At 37.3% G+C, this 20,270-nt stretch overlaps 1 protein-coding gene across 6 annotated transcripts in view; it reads left to right on the top strand.

Annotated features, from left to right (window-relative positions):
* The window catches only part of SSBP2 (single stranded DNA binding protein 2), a 193,538-nt gene that overhangs the window by 104,931 nt on the left and 68,337 nt on the right, over positions 1-20,270 (top strand). For 4 of the 6 annotated variants that reach the window (XM_074932432.1, XM_074932431.1, XM_074932429.1 and 1 more), the window contains exon 5: positions 19,142-19,231. The exons of the other annotated variants lie outside the window; for them this stretch is intronic. In XM_074932432.1, the coding sequence (XP_074788533.1) occupies positions 19,142-19,231 (90 nt within the window). The remainder of the gene's footprint in view (positions 1-19,141; positions 19,232-20,270) is intronic. 6 annotated transcript variants of the gene reach the window in all.

Raw genomic sequence — 20,270 nt, 5'->3', positions numbered from 1 at the left:
GATAAGAAAAATTGTGGGAAAACGTTATGTGTATTTACAGTTTATGCTCATATTAGGAAAATATGCTGGTATCAGAAACCACAGATGTAGAGGCTCTGTTATGTAAGAAGCTGCAAACTGTTAGATGTTTGGCTGGTGATTAATGACAAGCTTTGTGAGGAGTGTGAAAAAACACTCTCAACCAGATACATTCCTACTCAAAGTTAGAGTACATGTTTTGAGTGCTGAAAACATAAAGCAATCAGTTATGGGAAAAAAATACAATTTTTGGTTAATCTAGTGTTAATTCCTTGCAGAGTTACTCTGCTTTTTTTGAGGAATTAAGAAGTGCTGAAATTCAACTGTTCACTAACATTTACTTTCTGTAGAGCGAGAGACATGAAAGGTTTTATGCATGTATGTACTTTTTGTTTTGCTGGGATTTTTTGATTGTTTCTGTCCACACTGCAGTGTCTGAAGGCATTCTGGTCTTAGGTAGGGTCACTGTGAACAAAACCTGGTTAAAACTGACTAGTAGCGTTGGCCTCAGTCCAGCTTGTCCTACTTCACGGAGAGATTCTCTTCAATAATTTAAACTAGTTTTGTTGTTCAGTTCTTGTAGCCAAAGGCTGCTAGTTTCGACTGTAAATAATAGCTGTACTTCTTGAATGGGTGAACAAATTGGGAAGGAAGATTTTCTTTTTTTTTGCCTTCTAAGTATTGTATGTTAGCATCACTAACACAATGTTTATCTGCAATGTGTAGCAAAGGAATTTAATCAATATGGATTAAATGACACATTTTTGTTCTTTTAAACATGGCATAGGGACTCCTCTTCAAAAAATAAGATCCTGTAATTAAATCTTGAGACTCAACAGGCACGGTGTCATGTTGGTGGATTGCTGTCTTAATTTCCTTGGAAGACAAAAAAGCCAAGTGTCTCAGCTACTGAAATGTTAAGATCTCAGCGTGAGACACACTCTAAAATGTCTTAGTGTGATTATGAAATGGCCCTATTTTATATTATAAGTACAATAAAATAATGCATGTATTGTAACACTAGGAAAAGGATGGGTAAAATTAAAATTATGTAAGTTAAGCTCTTAATTATTTTGTTTTCTACATTTCAGGTGTTGTTTGAAATTAAAACTAACTAAATGGCATGTAGAATAATTCTGAGACAGTGTTTAAATACAGAAGTTGCAGAATGCAAATACTGGGAGAAGCTATGGCAAGCAGTTGCTCTCTCCTCATTAACTTTATCTTTTTCTCTGATGAGGACTATGTGCTGCTGGGCATGTGGCCCAGACAGTATTCCAGTAGGGGCACTTTCATTCCCTATCCGTTTTTGCCAGAAAGAGTTAAACTTGAAAATCTGGTTTAATTTTTTTAGCATCATATTGAGTCTCTGCAACTAAACTAAATGAGAAAAGGCGAAAGGAGTAGTGGATTGAGGAGTTGAGAGGAATGGAAAGGAGGCAAGGAAACAAGTTGAAGAGAAAATTAAAGTGAGAAGAGAATATGCCAAAGCAGAAAAAGTGGAGTTTGCAGGTACTGTCTTGAAAACGTTGGAGAGGAAGGAGGAGAAGAAAGGACCAAGAGGTCATTGTAGATGATAGGAAATGCCATACAGCACATGGGCATTTATCCTGGAAATACACTGTAGCTTTCACTGATAGTCACGCTGAGGTTGTCAGAAAAGCCCATCTCATGATGAATAGCTATAAACTGAAATATTTTATGTGTTTGTGATCAAACCATTAATGAAAGGGTACTTCTCTACAGGGAAGGTTTGCTTCTGTGAAGATTTTAAACAGGTGCAAAACTTCAGTCTTTCATATTGTACTCACTTCAGATGGTACTTGCTTACATTTTTTCAGAATCACCCCCTAAATTATTTACAGTAAATAGATTATAAAATAAAATCACCATGCCAAGAATGAATTAAAGTAACTACAGTGCAAAATACATTATACAGATTAACTACATGGAAAATTTGATGATTTTGACTTAAGTCTTTATACAGTTTCTTTATCATAGAGTGATGCAAAAATGCTTATATTCTATTCACTGAAAAGGTTACTGAAAAAGCTCAGTAATGCTGAATGCTAGTAACACAGCAAGGTCAGTCACTGAGCCTCAAAAATTTGGTGGTTTGTATTTTGTGTATTTTTCAGGCTTTGGATATTTCCCTAACTGGGAAATCCCTCAGTCTAAAGAACTTCCAAAATCTACAAACCAAACCAAACAATAAAAGCCCAGATTTGGGGTTTTATTAAGTGGCCCTAAATTAAAAACAATAAAATGAATAGAGTACCTTCTAAGTAAGTGCGTGGAAAACGCTCCTTACAAGGAGTTGTTTTATCGCCTGGCATATTCTCCCAGAGGAAGTGATGAAAGCATCACTGCTTTTGAGTCATTTAAAAACAGAGTGGACAAAACACTTTGGCACAGACATTATAAAGCAGCGTAATGGTGGTGGTGCTTTACAGCAGCTACATGGTATTCCTTCTCCATCCAGAAACTGTGCGTAGCTTTAATCATACAGCAGGCTCAGCTTCTGGTTACTTACGTACCACCATTCTTTATATTAATGTGCTTCTCCTTTATTCAGGAAGTGTCTAATGACATTTGGGGGAGGGGAAACTCATTAGCTTCCTTCCTGAGTAATATAATTTTTATTTCCTGTTGTAACAGTAGCCTCAGCCAAAAGCAACAGCCTAAAAAGTGCTGGGGGGGAGGGTTGCCTGTGCAAAACATTTTCATCTCTGAAGGGAAGTGTTGGTTACAGGACAGTTTTGAGACCAACAGGCAGTTTTAAAATACCCTTCGCAGGCGTATTTTGAACTTTCTGCCCTGCATTGCAATTTTGTTTTTCTTCCATTGCAAGGATGGAGGTGACTCAGAACTGCCCTAAAAAGACTGTTTACCTTTACTTTCCCCACTGTGAGTCCTAGACTGCCTTGCCATCTTCTACTCTCCTCCTTTGACCTCCAGAGGCCACCCAAAATAAACCTCCTTGCAGACTCCAGGTGTGTTTTCTGCAGCTGCTGGTGGGTGCAGGGGGCATCACTGTTCATTCCTCGCACGTGGATCTGAGTAGCATCTATGACAGATGCAGAGCACCCCAAATTTGGGGTTTTGAATACTTACAAAGGCTTCCTGCAGGCAGACACGTCTTTTTCTTCATGTGCCAGCTATGGCACAACTTAGATTTGAAAATGCAGAGAGATCTACCCTTGCTTCTTGTAATTTTGTGTTGGTACTTGTGGCAAAACCACTTGGTTTTTTATTTTAAAACCTCTCTTTTCTCAGAAAAAAAACATACACTCAGAGCTAGAGTGCCTGACAAATATCACAGGAATAGGCACTGATAGGGTTGAGGGTTGTTGAGGATGAGAAGGATTTAACAATGGTTACACCGAGTCAAGTAATAAAATGGAAGCTTGTTTTTTATGGTGCCTTATCAAGTGTGCATATATCATTGTCACGCACGCTGTTCTGTGCATGAAGGAGGACTTTAAAAAATAATTGGAAGGCTGTATAAGTTCATTACTGTGGCTGATAAAAATTGTGATAAAGTTACCTCAGCCTGAGAAGTTAAACATTTTGTCCAAGCTTCTATACTATATATTGTATATATTTAAGCCCATATTTTTGTCACCTTTTCACATAGTTACTACTGTGTTTTTGACTGCTTTTCACTCTGGAAATTACAAGTTGTTTCATTCAGTCTAGCTATAGCTAGACATTCACTGACCTGAAATAGTTGCGCTAAATGTGAATCTTGCTATGTATACATCAGTATACAATATGCCACAAACACAAGTCTGTACAGGAATAACACCAAGATGGGACCACTAAGGGAAAAAATAAACTTTTGGTTATCCTTCTGTTAAAAAACTCTGCACCTTTCTCTTGGATATCAAGGCTGGAATGGTAACATTTTAATTAGGTTGCAAATGAAACATACCCGAGTAGGAATTATATATTCCTGGTACTTGAAACTTTATTATCTAGTGTCTCTTGAACTTTCTTCTTACCAAGTTATCAAAAAAACCCTATTATTTTCTTCGTCCAGCTCATCTGTTCTGACTGTATTTGGTGTGCATTATTCATACCTCAGTGCTGATATGAAGGGGCTAATAGGACAGCAGGAGTGAGAGAAACACTTGTAACAGAGCAGTATTTGTTGCTTACAAACTGTGTTAAGCATTTGCTGTACAATATAGGCAGTTTTGAGAAGGTGGTGGTCATTACCCATTTTAAAGAGGTAGCAAATTGAGTGCTTAGTAAGGAGAGCAGCCTCTGTTATATATTATTTTTATTATCAAAATAGAAATGTAAGTAATAATCACAAGGAATGAGAAAACAGACTCTTTTCTAGAAAACAGACCATGGAAAGTCACTTTCATGAAGCAAAGCCACAGTGTTGCACTGCGTCATTGGGGGTAGTGGTGCTCACAAGGAAAATCAAATGTGGTAGCTGTTCATTTCACATGAACTTGGGAATGAGAAGGACATCAAGCATACAGGTAAGGAGGTTTAAGCCTTGATGAAGTAATTTGCAAAAGAACCAACATAACCATCCCAGAAATCTGCATCCTTTTCCTTTCATCGGGACTTGGTGTGTTGAGGCTACTGGGGTAGATTAAGCAGTTGAATGAAGTACTTCTTAATTATCAACTGTTACCTGACACTACCTCAGTTTTGTCAGCTTTAGTACTAAACATGGATACCCCTCCCGTGGAACCCTCTGCCAGCAGAAACTTGGTTATTTTTGTGAGATGGAGTGAAGTCCCCGGAAAGTGAAAAGCCTAGAGTTGTTTCTAGGGATTAGAAGACTTAGAAGTGGAATTGAAGAAGAAGAGACGATGGGATAGATGAGCTTTAAGGTTCTGTGCCTTGGCTGTTGCTCAGAGGAAATACCAATAAATGCTGCATTTCCCTCGTTCTGTTAACTAAACACCGCGCAGATGTGAACAGAGTTGCGGTAGCTCAGCAGCTGTCTTGTACAAGTAGGCCTTGTCAAAACTTCCCCCATTTAGGATTGAAGGAAGAAGAATGTCAGCTTCCTACTACTACTTAGTGGTGTGAATCTTATCAGCAGATAGCGAGAGCTGTATAATTTCCCATCAAAAGTTTGTATCGTCACTACCAACTTTCCCAACATAATACAGGCTCTTTACCTGGTAGTAGAGGGCACTGCCAGAGTAATAGTTTTCTTCAGCAATTTGTAGCTTATATTATCCCATGGTAGCATAGCACTTGCAACCAGACAGCTCTCTGTAGTTACCCAACCTGTCTGAGAAGGCTTCAATTTTATTAATTTGTTAATTTTTTCTGATAGTTTAGGTGGGGGAGTAAGCTTTAATTTTTTTTAGTTCTTGTTTTCTCTTGTTACCAGCCTGTATATTACATAGTTCTTAGACTGCTGTGGTTTCACCTGAGTTTAAAGTAACTTCTAATAGCATTTTGGACTAGGAGGTGTTAAGGTGTCCAGGTGCTGTCCTCCACTTCAGATAATTTTCTTCAGTGAGCAGTGCTAAACTGGATCTATCTCTGCTTACCTTCCTGCCAGCCTCTCAGTGTTACCTGAGAGGAAGAAGCCAGCATTTTATGTATAGTGAAGTATGGATTATGGCAACCAGTAAGCACTAACATTTATCTCTGGTCTTTTAGGTCAGCTTGGAAACTGTGCTGAAGTGAAGGTGACTATGACAGTTAGGTTTGCACCCATGCGCTTTGTCAGGGAGCTTGGGAAAAGGTGCTTGCTTTTCTTTTGGATTGATATTATGTGACATAATTTATTTATATAAATATTTTTTTTTTATACATGCTTTACTTTATAAGGATTCCTTCCCTGTAGTATGTGCCTCTTCAGTGAAAATATCTATACCTATAACTCATATTTAAAGTCTATCTATGTTCAATCTGTGCATGTGTAAATGTTTATTACAGGCACGGTTGGACAGTACCATTGTTGATGACAGGTGCCTGACTGTTTCCAGCTGCTGACATAATTCTGTCAGTTTGTGAAGGGAATTTTTTCATACCATGTTCCTGATTTAGGCTGATTTTTTTTTTTTTTTTTCCTTCATGGGTGCAGCAGAGAATTACATGGTGAAGTAGAAGTTTTTGCAATCAGTCTTAAATCAGATGGATTTTGTCTCTTATTCCCTGTATTAACATATGTATTTGAAAACACACTACCAATACTGGCATTTTTCAAGTGGAAGGTGTGTGTGAATCAGCATCCCTCCAGGAAGGGAGGTGCCTTGACTGGGCTCCCCACGTTCAGGGCTTGCTGGCAGCATGGAGGAAGGGCCATGCCAGTGTCTGTGCGGGCACTACTTAAAAACATAAATAATATTAGAATAGGCAAAATCTTAAGATTTTAAAGGTCTGTTTAAGAGCTGTACTAGCTAGTTAACCCTAAAAGATTCAGGTTCTCATTATCACCACCATGGATTTTCACACCATGGGGTATAAAATAATTGGTTCCCTGAGGAGAAGTAACCTGAGACAACCACCTGGGTTTTATCTGCTTTGCAGTGTGACTTGGGGACCCAGCAAGTTTAATTGTGGCTGAAGCTGGGGCTTTTCCTGGCAAGGCTGTTTGTTCTCAGCTCAAGTCCTTAGCAAGCCATGGGTGCATGCTGGGCACTCACAGATTTTGTTGTCTTGCATGATGCACTGTATGTAATTCCCAAAGGAAGGGGAGAGTTTAGGTTTTTTTATCTTCAGTAATCCATTTGTGTTTAACTTTAGGGACACTGCTGTTCTGCCTGGCTTCTTTGGTGGGGTGGCAGAACTGCTGGGTTTCAAGTGCCATTTATTAGTCCTTTTGGTTTGAGGTTTTTTTGTTTGTTTGTTTGTTTTTTACCCATATCCTAAATTTTAAAAAGTCTCAGACATGTGCATCAGACTACCATTCCAGACAGAAAGTGTTTGAGACACAGGCAGTGTATTTCAGATACTGAAGCATTTAGAAGAACATCTAAAAAGCTTTACACAGGCAGGTCCTTGGAGGACTGAGTCCTCTGCTGTCCCTTGAGTGCGGATGACTGCCTCTTCCTTGAATTCTTGTACCCCATGGAGTAGCAGGTTGGGCTCCTGTTATTAGTCGGCTACCCAAGATAACTACTTCATAGCAAATAGTCACCGGCATGAAAATGTTAGGTCTTCATAAGCACAGTGCGTAATTCTGTTTTAGCACTTAGAGGTGTTAACTCTGTGCTCAACAAGTTGCATTTATCCAAAGATAGATACTCAGACAACATGAGAAAAATTAGATACTGTACAGGCTAGCTTTCTTCAAATTGGCAATGTTTTTCTCAGATGTGAATATTAAGAGGTAAACATTCTAGCTGTTGCTGAAAACCCAAGTTACAGGCATGTTTGAAAAGTCCTGTCTGTTGGACTGTATTTTGTTATAAATGCTGTGCACTGTACGTTGCATGCAACACTTCAGTTAAGCTAAAAATTCTTGAACATATAGGGAGTTTTCACAAAAGTGAATCTCAGTTTTGGTAAGGCTGGTCTCCCTACGCATCCTTGGTAGATGATGGGAAAAGACACGCTCCTCCAGAGGACGTCTTGGAGCGGCTTTCTCTTTGTGGTGGCTGTAGAGGGTGCCTGAGGAGATGAGCCTCACTGGTCTAGTTAGGATGGTAGGGAAGTATTCCTAAAGGCTTTATTCAGTGTTATATGGAAATTGAGATATTCCAGCATATATCTTTAATTTTCAAATGCTTGTTAGTTTCCTGAAAGTGTTAGCCTTGTGATGATTTTTTCTGCTTATGGAATTAACTTCAGGACATTTAGGGAACAGCTTCACTCTTAAGGAAAACAGAGAAACCTCTTTAAGGGAATAATAATAATAATAATAATAATAACAACAACGACAACAACAATGTGTGGCAGTTTTTTAGCTGCAGTCTCTCAGTGTCTTAAAATGAACATATACTGGTTATGGAATTAAGCACTTATTTTTCAGCACCAGTATACACAGGAAATACCACTGATTTTAAAGCCCTGAAATTCAGCCTAAAGTATGTATTGTGTTACCTGCCACTAACTCAGTCAACAAGGAGGTAATGTTCAAAAAATCTAAATGTATGTTTTGTCTATGAAAATGTGCTGTCAATATTACAGTATTGTTAAGTCACATATTTTCATGTTTTAGGACAGAGCAATAACATTTACAGCACAGCCTTGAAAAAGACAGAGATACATCTCTAGTTAGTATTTTAGTAATGGTTGTTAAAGAGGAATTTCATGACACGAAGATCTGGACAGGAACACCCAAAATATACTATTTCTTGAGCAGACAAGCAGTTTCATCATGAGGTAAATTCTGCAGTTCAGCTCCTTCTGAAATAAAATTCAGGGAGTTGTGTGAATGCTTTCTTTTGCAGTCAGCTACAAATGGAGACAAAAATCCATTTTGGATGGAGAGGGAATTACTGAGTTTTCTTCTGTTGTGTTGGGGTTTTTTTCTTTGTTTTTTTCTTTTTTTTTCCTCAAGATATGCATATATTGCCAAGATTGCTGAGTCACTCCCATGTGACTAACCCTAACCCCAAACTTGTCTATTTTTTATTTCATAATCAAAATTTGGTCTTTCAAATCACAGTGTATTTTGTTAATTGTGTTTCATAACTTAGAAAAGATAGAGAGATGCAGATAAACTTTAATCTTATCATTGCTAACCACTGTATTCTTAAAATAGGAGAGAACTTGACTGTTGTGTGGAGTGCAGTGGCATGAGAACTGGAATACAACATGATGGCAATCTTTAAATCTTTGGAAAACAAAATGGGTTTAACAGTTAGGTTAATTAAAAGATTAAAAGATTTTGTGCCAACCATCCTAATTACTAAAGAAAGTTAGATTATAAGATAGTCTTGTCATACTAAACCAACTAGTACAATTGTACCAACTGAATTTTTTGTAGAACATCAACAGAACAAAATGGAGCATGTTTGGAGCAGGGAGGCTAGCAGTGGTCAGCCCACTTTGTGCAGTGTGTCTTGACTTAAGCACAGTGATTGTCGGTTACTGAAACTCATAGGTGGACTAAGCACTGTATTTCTAAAAATTAGCTTTAGGTACCTATTTTTGACCTGATTGGAGAGGATGTCATATCATCAGTCACCATTTAAAATTATTTGGAATAATTATTTCAGGAGCTAGCCATATTTGACTGTATATATTAAAAATCTTATAGCAATATTCCTCTTTTTTGCAGTCCTATTATTATGACCTCATCAGCTGTTGAGAAAATTCTGAGAAAAGACAATAGATGCAGTTCTGTATTTCAGCGATTTTAAACGTAAAAGCAATGCTTTGATCTGATGACTGATGTAGAAATTCATTCGGATACTCATAATATGTCATGATCACGTAAGTTAAACAATTTGAATCGTTTTTCTCCTTTTTAGGAGAAGCATCTTTGCAAACCTTCATTCAGATTCCTCCTGATGAGGAAGGCAGTGGGTTAAACCTATGGTCTGTGATGTCAGTTATTCAACAAAGATGTGATCTGGAGGTGCAGCTTGGAAAAAAATAGCGCATTGAGTATTTTGTGGTTGTTAAGCTAGCAGACCGAAGCAGTCTTGGTCTCCAGGGAATCTGGAGGAGGGGTGTAAGTGTCACTTCTGGAAAGAAGTCATTTCATTGAAATATCACTGCAACTCGGCTCCAAGCTGCAACAGCAATGTTTTGTGTCCTCAAGTGCCTTTAACTTGTCAGCAGCGTGGTTATTACTGATGAATCCGACAGTACTGTTGCATTTTATCAAAAGCATAACGTAACTCAGCTGCCTAACCCTTGGTGTTTCGATTCTGTACGTAGGTACACATTACTAAATAGCACAGGGCTTGGAATTAAGCTGAAATGAAAGATTACTAGAAAATTATCTGAAAACAATTATTTTGCATCTTCATAAAGAAACAGGACAAGCCAGATACTCAGCTTTTAAGTACAGTTCTGTTCCATTATGAAAAAGAATGGACAGAAATTTGATTCCTTATTTGCATACTTAAATAATTTTGCACTTTTTTTTTAAAGTGAACATTCTGTTGATACCTAAGTGCAATAGTGATTTTAGTAATTTCCAGTGGCCAATATTCATTTTAAAATAGCTTTTCTTTATAACCATACTTTAGAGAAACATTTGTCTGAAAATTGTGTTCTAAGTCATCCAAGAAGCAGCCAAGAGACAGGACTGAAATGCTGTCTTTTGACAAGAATTTTAAACCCTTTTATTCATTGATAGAAAAGGTTTACTTAAAAATAATTTCTGTTACTCTTAACAGTATACTTCCAACCTGATACCTGGTTTTCAGTTCTGTAATAGAATTTCACTATTTCAGCTAATAGATGAAATCCCCAGATTGGGCACTGGGATACAGTAACACAAACTAATCTTCCTAAAGATACAGGGAAGCTTTGCTTACGGTGGGTTTGTTTTGGGGGTAGGATTATTTCTTGGGGAAAGAAGAATGGATGGAGCCCCAGAGTGTGCCATCCTTGTCAACAGGTCTGCTTCTCACTAGGTGAACAGGTGTACTGATGTAAACTGAGCAAAACAACATTTTTTCCCCTGAAAATGAGATTAAATGTAATTTTTTTCTTCTGGTAACAGATACATAACTTGGCTATTCATAGAATTATTATCATATGACATTATATATTTTTCATCACTCATAATAATGTGTTAGATGGAGTGAAAAGAAATACAATGCCAGAGTCCAGATCAAACTCTGAGGAGCTCCAATTTGAGGAAAACTGATAAGTTACAAGAAATAGCATTATAACCTTTTACAGTTACACTTCTCAGACAACTGCTGTCACATGAATGCCTTCCTATTACAGAGCAGAAATGAAACATTTTAAACAAAAATATATCAGTGGAACTACACCAAGAATTAATTAGGTCTTGTGGTCCAGATCTTTCAAATGGCTTGCTTCTATCACTGTGATGAATCTACCCTTTGGGGCAAGATCTTCAATTCATTTTAAGTAAACCATAGCTGCTCAGTCTAGGGGTTATGGGTCTTTTGTGTACAGCTGAGTGTTCAAAGGCTCTGTAAAAAGAATAACAGCTTATTTAAATTTTCTTATTTCTTTTTTTTGTTGTTCAGAGTGGTGAGTAGTTTTTTTTGTTCTGTCTTGAAAAAAATGAGAAGGTTAACCATTGTAGTTCCTCTTAACATTTCTTTCTCTGATTTGTGGTAGTTAAAAAATAATGAAGCATGATTTTGTGACTAGCTAATGGCTTAGAAAAAAATTGTTAAATTGCAAGCTGAAGTGTTTAGAAATGTAAATTTGCTGATGTTGTTGCAGTACTGACTACAGTATGTCTATGAAGCTAGCAAATGACCAGAAATGAAGCATGTGGTGAATGTGACTGGAAATAAATTTGTCCATCATTTGTCTTTTCAGAGGAAAAAAAAAACCACCTGAATTTAAATTCCCTAATTCCCATCATCTCCCAAATTCATGAACTTGAAAAAGTAGTACTAAATATTTCTTCTTCGTCCTCAGGAAAGAAAGAAACAATTCTATAGGTGTTCTGCTAAAGAGGACAATATAGTTGCGTCAAAAATACTCGGTAAAATGTGATAAAACTTAATACATGATCTTGCGTGTTTCTCTCTGTTGTTAGTTTCTTGTTTGTTTGTAGTAAGCTTGAGAAAGCATGAAATACTGTGAATTAGAAGAATTCCAAGATGGTAGCTAGTAAGTTGGTAATAAGCAGTTATCTTTTTGGTGCATTATACATATCCATGCCTTTATGGGAAAGCAACCAGAATCCTGCGCTTAACTTAACAAAATTTCTGGAAAAAGGAGGGTATGAGAAAGTGACAAAAATAGACAGTTGGCTTTTACATTATTTTTCTCTTAGTATTGTGCTTTTGGTGCATCAGGGACTGGTCACCGCTAAACACAATGGCCCCAATGTCATCTGTTCCTGTTTATTTACAGTCTCTTAATTGGCATCGCTGGATGTGATGAATTAAGCAATACTGATTTGGAGAGATGTTTGACTTTCATATGAACTTACTCGTACATTCATCTCAGAGCTGTATCAACTGACTAGCAGAGTCTTATTTATGCTTAGCATCAGTGTGAGTTTTCAGCATGGGTTTCAAGAAGATATATACCAAAAATTAAACATTTTCTTGCTTTTCCTGCCAACAGTATGCTGTTGTCATCAGTGTTTCAGACTTGGTACCAACGGCAGTTGTAGTTTCCCTGTGTTGTCCTTCACATCCATCTTGACACATTTGCTGTTCAGTTTATTTAAATTACCTATACATTAATATCATATACAAAAGTAAGCTGAGATGCTGAACATTTCTGCTCTTGTTTTGAATCAGCTGATTGTATTAATATCTTCCATGACGGAATATTTTTGTTTGGTTTCTGTGTATTTTGGTTGCATATATGAAAAGATTATATTAATACTTATGCTACAATTTAAAAAAAGACATTTAAATTCATTCAACTTAGAAAGCTCAGTGATTTTAAAGTAAAATAATAATGGGTTTATTTATTACAGGATCAAAATGATCCTTAACACCACATTAAGTGCCAGTTGTATCTATATTTCCTATTCATATTTCTATACTTGAACTTGAGGAGTGAATACATCTTAGTCACGTTAAGGTTTAGATGAAATGTAATACAGCATATATAATACAGCTAGTTCTCGGAATTGCTCTGTATTAGATTTCTTATGAAAATAACACTCTTGATGAAAAACCTGTATTTCAGAGAAAATGATTTAAGTGTTATTATTTTTGAAGATCTTGCCAAAATTCTCATGACCTAACTTCTCCCTGAAGCAGGATTCAGAAAGAGGAAAAAAAACTAAGGTATGTCTGGCACTGCTTACAATAGTTTAGCGAACGTTAGCAGTTTTTTCTGATTATCACTCAAAATCAGATATAAAATTTTTGAATAATCAAAAGCAAAGCTTTCAGTTGGATTATTAAAGTAATTAATTAGAGTTTGAGCAAATGGGATATGAGAAGTAGGAGTTCCTACACCATACAGTACTTTTAACAAGTGCTGCTTAGTCTTTGGACTTTTGAGATCTGGTGTAAACACAAAGTTTCTTGGGTATTTTTAGTTAGTTTCTTCATCTTGAACCCAGAAAATTAGTGCATACAACTTGCAGTTGCAATACCTTAGAGCCAGTTCTGCAGTAAGATGTTTCTGATCATGCTGTTCAGCTTGTAGGACTTGTGAAGGCAAGTTGGAGGTTTGTTCTTCCAGAATGTTCTGAGACACATTTGTGCTACAAAATCCTACGAGGATGAAAATTTTTAATCATACTGATGCTGTTAATTCACTTTCATGTGTTCATCCTGGCTTGCCTGTACTGCCACATTCACAGTGCATCACACTCACCGTGTATCAGGCCGTGTGGCAAAAATGTGTGAACCTTCTAGGTAGGCATTGCAGTGCCCCTCCAGAGAACACTCTGTTTAACCCTAATATTAGGGAATAAGAACCATTTGTCAGAGGGTCTGTCAGCCTGTAACTATCAAAAGGCTGTTGCTTCCAGCAGTATGTGGAAGGGTCACAAGTTGGGCTGACAGCAAAGCGTTCTCAGGCACACCTCACTCATGTGTGCTATGTGACAGTAGGTACTGGGAAACTACAGTCATATCTGCTGTAGGAATAGTGAGAGGAAACATCATTAAAAGGGAAAATCGACTTTTTAACTGTTTCAGACTCTCCCTGTAGAAATAACTTATTTTGAAGAGAGGGACTCAAACTAGCACACTTGACAGCACTGGCAAGCACCTGGGCCTTACTTAGGTCTAGCTCCATGCCTTCTTCCAAACCAGCTCCTTTTTTATCCTGACACTATTGCTGTGTTCTCAACAAACTGTTACTCTCTCTTCCTCTTTGATGCCAGTTTTAGCATCATCAAATCCTAACATAGAAGTTTAAACTTGCCTGCATCATGGACACTGGTCCCAGTAGTTTCAGTGACCTTTAGAAGCACTACCTTGTCTTTGTCTAGAGTCCAGCAGGGACTTTTAGTTGCGAGGTCTTCAGAGCACAACACACCAGTACTGCGCTCATGCTTTACCACAGAAGACAGGACACAAGGACACTTGTCTCCGAATAAGCCAGTAGCAGGAGGGATTGTCTTGTTGCTTGATGCAGCTGAAGATGTGGGTACCCACCACCTCTAGTAATTCAGCAGGAACTGGGACTCTCCAGCTAACTCAGCAGATTTAGGGCTGATGCAGAGGAGGTTTATGGAGGAGGCTGGGATGATAAGGGAATGAGTGGACAAGAGTGGCCATAGGTGTGTCTTGTACGTGAGGTCCACTTCTCATCCATCACCAGGTAGATTTCATCATTCATCATCAAATAGACTTCTAAAACATTAGAAGTCTCCTTTTGGTGGAAAAATTTAGTAACGTGATAAATTTCTCACTTCGGATAAAAATAAGGATTCCCTAATCTAAGCAAAATACCTGAAATTAAAAGCCCAGATTTGTGAATGAGCTGGATAAGGATTTTTATACATAAAGTCAAAGTCCTTTATTTGTAAAATTAATTGATTGTAAATTGAATTATTCTGTGAGCTTCCATCATAAACCACTTCTTGTGATAGCCTGTGTTGCAGATTTTTATATTTCAGATACCATACTAATGCAATAACTAAACTTTTAAATTTTTTATTTACTTTGTGATTTCTGTATTGTAAAAACCAGTCTAACCCATAGCTAGTTTTGATCTTTTTAATATAGTAATCTATTTTTACATTGTCAAGGGTAGTGCTGGTAAACAATGATCACAATAAGTTTCTTTCAAGTATACCTTTTCAATTAATATTTGTAAAGATATATGATAAATTCAGTATTCTAGCTACAAAAGCAAATACAGTTTTCCATTTTTAAGGGGGTAAGATACTATACAAAAGTATTGGACCATTTAAACTTTCCTATTTCATCCTATTATGAAAAGCAGGGAAAGCAAGTTGCAGGGAGTATCAAACTAATGGAAGTATAAATGGTGAACAACTTGTAATGCATGCAAAAAGAAGGCATGGTTTGCTGTGGGACTGTAAAAAAAGAACTGAATAATTAATCAGGATAGAATAAATAAGAATATTTTTAATGCAGCATTTGCAGGTTTGCTTATTGATCTACTTATTGGTATAAGTTCTTAAAACCATTGGATAGTGCAAGCTAGAAAATGTAATATACCTAAAACACTGAAAATGCTTTATTTCTGGTTTTGGGACTTCAGTGCCCATCAGCGAAGGTAATCCCAAACAAACAAACATGAAAACAGAAAAAAAGCCTAGTACATTAAATAATGAAAGATAGAAGTTGATGTTTCTGTAACACCTCAGACTGGACTATTGCAGAATGCCTATAACTATAATATTCTTACAATTATTAAGCAGTACTTCAAATGTCAGTAAAACTGATCCACTATTACAGCCACTCAAATTTTGCATCATTCTGTCCTCCTTCTCAGAAATATAAAGGAGAGACGGTTTTGCACGAGTGATATAATTAAATCTCAAATAATTAGGCCAATTAAAATCAACACATTGGATACTTCCCCAAAACATCATGGTTCACAATCAAAAAATGGCCAGCATTAATAAATGAATTTAATTTTGAGTAACTAGCCTGAAACAAAGAGCTAGTTCCCTTCTGGTTGAGACCTTTTTCTCCGGAAACCACAAGAACCAAGATTGACTAAATCAGTCTGGATCACTTGTTATGTAATCACCTCCACAAGACCTTGCTTTTCTTCTTCCTTCATTATTACAAATTATTTCTCTGATACCCATCTGATAGCACTGCTCAGATGTTTTGTCCACCCTCTGGGCAGAATGGAACTTCAGTTCTTGAGCAGAAGGCTTTCAGAGAAGGCTGTAGAAGCTCTCCAGCCTCGTGTGTTGGCTTCATCTGGCTCCTTTCTACATTATCTTCTTCATCAACATTGTTGTACAAAACCCGCTCCTCCTAAAAAGTGGTTACTTCGGAGCGATGTGCCTTTCACAGGAACTGGCAGCACCTCTGAAAGCAATGCATTTAATTGCACGTGTGAGGTAGACTTACGGTCATTCATGGCTATGTCTGTACCTGAGGAGACAGAATCACCCTGTGCCCATTTTACCACTCCAGGAGAGTTGTGCACTCTCTGAGGTTCACTGAGGTTCTCTCTCTCTAAGTTGTGTACTCTGAGGTTCACTGAGGAGCAAAGCTCTCTTCCTCTTGTATCACTGCTAAGTCAGATTCAAAAATAAGAAAAAAACCTTAAATTTTTAAGAAACCGCTATTGAGGCAATTATGAAAATGTTATCTTTAGACATATTTCTTATAATGCCTTGCAAGGAGGTTTAATGGCTAGCATAAATCTTAACATACAATTTTAATTCTTTTCTTAAACTTTTAAGTCTGTTTTGCCATTTTCCTTCTTTAAAGTGCAGGAAATGGCATGAATTCAGCAGAGGCAGATCCCTATATCCCTGTAGGAGCACTGCATCCTGAGAAGGCATTGCCGCCTTCTCTTACATCCTTTCATCACCTGGGGGCTCTGTGGGAAGCTGCAGTTGTGGAAGACATCTATGACCCATTGAGTGCATTAAGGCACTCTGTCATGCATTAATGCCTGGCGTAGTTGAGTTTAAATAATGTGAACAGGAGTGAGGAACCTGGGATGGGAGGCTTCTGAAAACTGGTGGTGTGTCAAGGAGGTGCTGCTTAGCTCTTTTTCTGAGATCTTGCAATTTTGAGAGTGTTTTGCCTATCTGACTTCATGCTGTTGAGATACATTTGCCAGGTGATTTATTACAGTCTGTTCAAATGCTTTATTCTGTGGCGTTGGCTCCACTGGACATTTGACAGTGCATATTACATGGCTGGTAAAGGTGGACACAGCTAAAGTAGCATAGGGGCAATCAGGAATTAATATGCAAGGATGGATGATACTGTAATAAGATTCATCATTATTAGTGCCCTTTTAATGGGCTACTCCTTAGTCAAAGGCTGGAGTGCAGGCTGTTTCAGACATTTAAGATGCTCAGGCTTTTAACATAATTGATTTTCTTCATCAGTGATGCTACTGATTCTTCATCTAGAAAACCTGTACATATGGAGGTAAGATCCAACACACTTCACTCAAACTGTGTCTACACCTATTCATGATTTCAGTTGACATTGTTACCCAATACTCAGTTTAAACAGGTCATTTTTGTGCTTAAAAAAAAAAAAAAAAAGCTGAAAACTTTTTATCTTCTGTTTCCCTTTGGAAATGTAGATGATCTGAAAGTAATTAGTAGACATTCACTGAAGCCATGCAAAAGAAAGGAAGGGTAACAAAATTATTCTGTTCTTCAGGAATTACTTCTGTGCATTCATACCACTTGCTTATTTCCCCCTCTGTCTGGGAGGCCAAGAGACTTCCACAGACCTGAGAGAAGTACCTGACACCTTCCAGGGACTTGCACGATTTTGCCTGCACCTACGCAGCATCATACTCCAGTCTCATGAACTTCAGGCAGTGCCCAAAGAATAGCAGTGGCTAGCGGACAACCGTCCTTATTTGCTACAGCTTTATAGGCTGGTGGTTGGATTCGTTTGTGGTAGCCTCTCATGAGAGGGTATTATGATTCAAAAATGTTGGCTGCATCCAACTCACCTGCCTGGCTTTCTCTGTCAATTGCAATTATATAGTATTTTAACACTGATCCAGCAGACCAGATCCTTGCATAAATAAGAATGGTTTTTACAGAGTTTTCTAGTGAAGTCTTGTACTCAGTTCTGAAGCCAGCATGTTTTGCAGTCTTTGTATTTTAATGATATGTTCTAGACTTTTGTTTGGAAGGAACATACAGCTTAGATGCTAAATATGCTACTGCTAGTTGTTCAGAAGTTTGATTCCAAAGCATAGTTTAAGCCATTCAAGAGTCTTGTGTTAATTAACTATTTCCTTTCTGCTTGGTTTAAAAAGGTCAGCCCTTCTTTGTGCCAGTTTTCAAAACTTTCCAGCATTATTCTTCAATTTCCTAGATAGTGTGCCAGACACCTGGAAATACAATTTCCACATCTGCATCTTTTGGATATCAAGTGTGCGCTTACAATAGATGATAAGTTAATAAACGCAAGCCATTCATATTCTGTAGGGCAGATGTTGGCAGGTCATTAGTAAGCTGCAAGTGGCTCTCGATGCATTGTGTGTGCACGAGTACTTTCACAGAAGATTGTAAGCCTTTATGGGTGATTCAGCCTTGTGCCCTACAGAAACATATTGCAGGAAGGAAGACTGCTAGAAATTAAAAGTAATTCAGGTTCCAATACATGACAACAATAACAGTGTGGCTTCCCTTTTTGTGGCAATCTCCTACTTGTAAATTGCCAGAAGCAATATTCTTTACTTGCTTATTCAAACTGAAGGATTTGCAAAGGTAACTAATTTAATCCTTTGACTCACGTCTTAAAAACCCTTTTTTTCTTTACCTTCTCAAAAACATAACCTGAATTCTTTTAATTTGTCATGGTGGTTATTTGTGGGGTTGGGAAAATCATAAGCATTACCAGCAAAATGGTAAGCATTCCTTCTTGTACTGTTTGTAACAGAACACTGTTTTGAAACGTGATGTAGTTCTGAAAGAATATTACAGTCTGTTAAGATTACCTTTAAAGTGCTTGGAAATTGCTGATAAAATGCATTAATTTCTTTACGCTATATGTATATCCTTGTGCATGTGTGAGGATGGTTATACACATATTACAAGAAAAAGTGTGCAAGTTACGTTCACATTTGTATATATGTAAACACACTCAGATGCAATATTTTTAAAAACCTAGTAGAGATTTATTTAATTGACACATATTTGTATATCCATGCGATCTCTAGCACCCTTCCCCTCAACATACCTTTGTTATTTTAATAAATCATAATACTTGTATAAATGAAGACCAAATACTATACAATTTTAATTTACCTTCAGATGAAAGAATGACGTCATGACATATCCAGAGAATTACTTTCTGCATTTTGGTCAGGTTTTGGGGGCTTTTTTGATTTGGGGTTTTTTTGGGGGGAGGGGGTTTAATGCCTACCATGCAATGACAAAGGTTTATTCTCCCTTTGTTCTTTTCAGAGTGCTGCAGCAGCTCCCAGTCCAGTGCTAGGAAACATTCCCCCAGGAGATGGCATGCCAGTAGGTCCTGTACCACCGGGGTTTTTTCAGGTATTCAGAAAAATTATGATTACAGGAATTTTAGGATAGAAAATCCTCCATAATACTGTTTACAAGTCTTAGAGAAGGTCCTGTTCTAAACTATGTCTTACTATATGGTGCAATACTTGACAATTTATTTTTTAATAGAAGTGAATAGGTGGAAAGGAAGGGATCTCTCTGACTGACAAGTATTTCATTTATGAGATATTACAGCACAACTAATTTCAAAATTTCAAGGATAAGAAATGGTGCCAGTTTATAAGTGGAGACTGAAAATGCTTGAATATAATTTTAAAGTAATTTCTTGTGATAATATACATACATTGCATTGAAACTTTAAAGTAAGAACGTTGTTGGTCGTGTTTAGCTTTGTGGTAAAGCCACAGGCCAGATTTTTAAGATGCTCAAGTTTCAGTGGGAATTAGACCTAGACAATTAAGAATATCCCACTGAACATCTCCTTGCACATTGGAGATCTTAACCCTAATGCCTAAAACAAACAAGCCAAGGATTTAGACCATGTGTTGCTTCTATAAAGTTTTGTCATAAATGAAATTAAATACGCAGTTATCACTGTGGACATTGACAGGACAGAATACTATGATGGAAAAAATTGTAGGTTTTAGTGCAAGGCCAACCTAACAGTTGTAATCCAAGATGCATCTCCTCTTCACTAAAGCTTGATTGTTTTTCTTTACACTGGCAAACTGTGACTGTGCAGCAGGAGCAAAAACTAGCAGCATCTCTAGCATTGAAACAGCTCTTTAGGAAGAACAGAAATTTCCACTTCACGGACTTGATCTCATGATATGAAAGAAACAGCCCAGATTTCCAGGACTGTGATGTGGGGAGAACATCATCATAGGATGTTCTGTAAAAACCAAATGCTGAAATCCAAGTAGAGTCTTTTTCCTTCTTCTCTGAGATACACAGACAAAAGAAGCATATTTCATCTGGAAAAAAAAAGGAAAAAAATGTTTTATTTATCTTTTTATCCAAATGGTGTTTGCACAAAAATGGCAGAATATCAACAGTCTTTATTTGCACT

Source organism: Athene noctua, chromosome Z (assembly GCF_965140245.1).
Source record: "Athene noctua chromosome Z, bAthNoc1.hap1.1, whole genome shotgun sequence".
Taxonomy (NCBI): Eukaryota; Metazoa; Chordata; class Aves; order Strigiformes; family Strigidae; genus Athene; species Athene noctua.
Note: the sequence above shows the minus strand (reverse complement) of the source record. Positions and strands in the feature narration are given on the sequence as shown.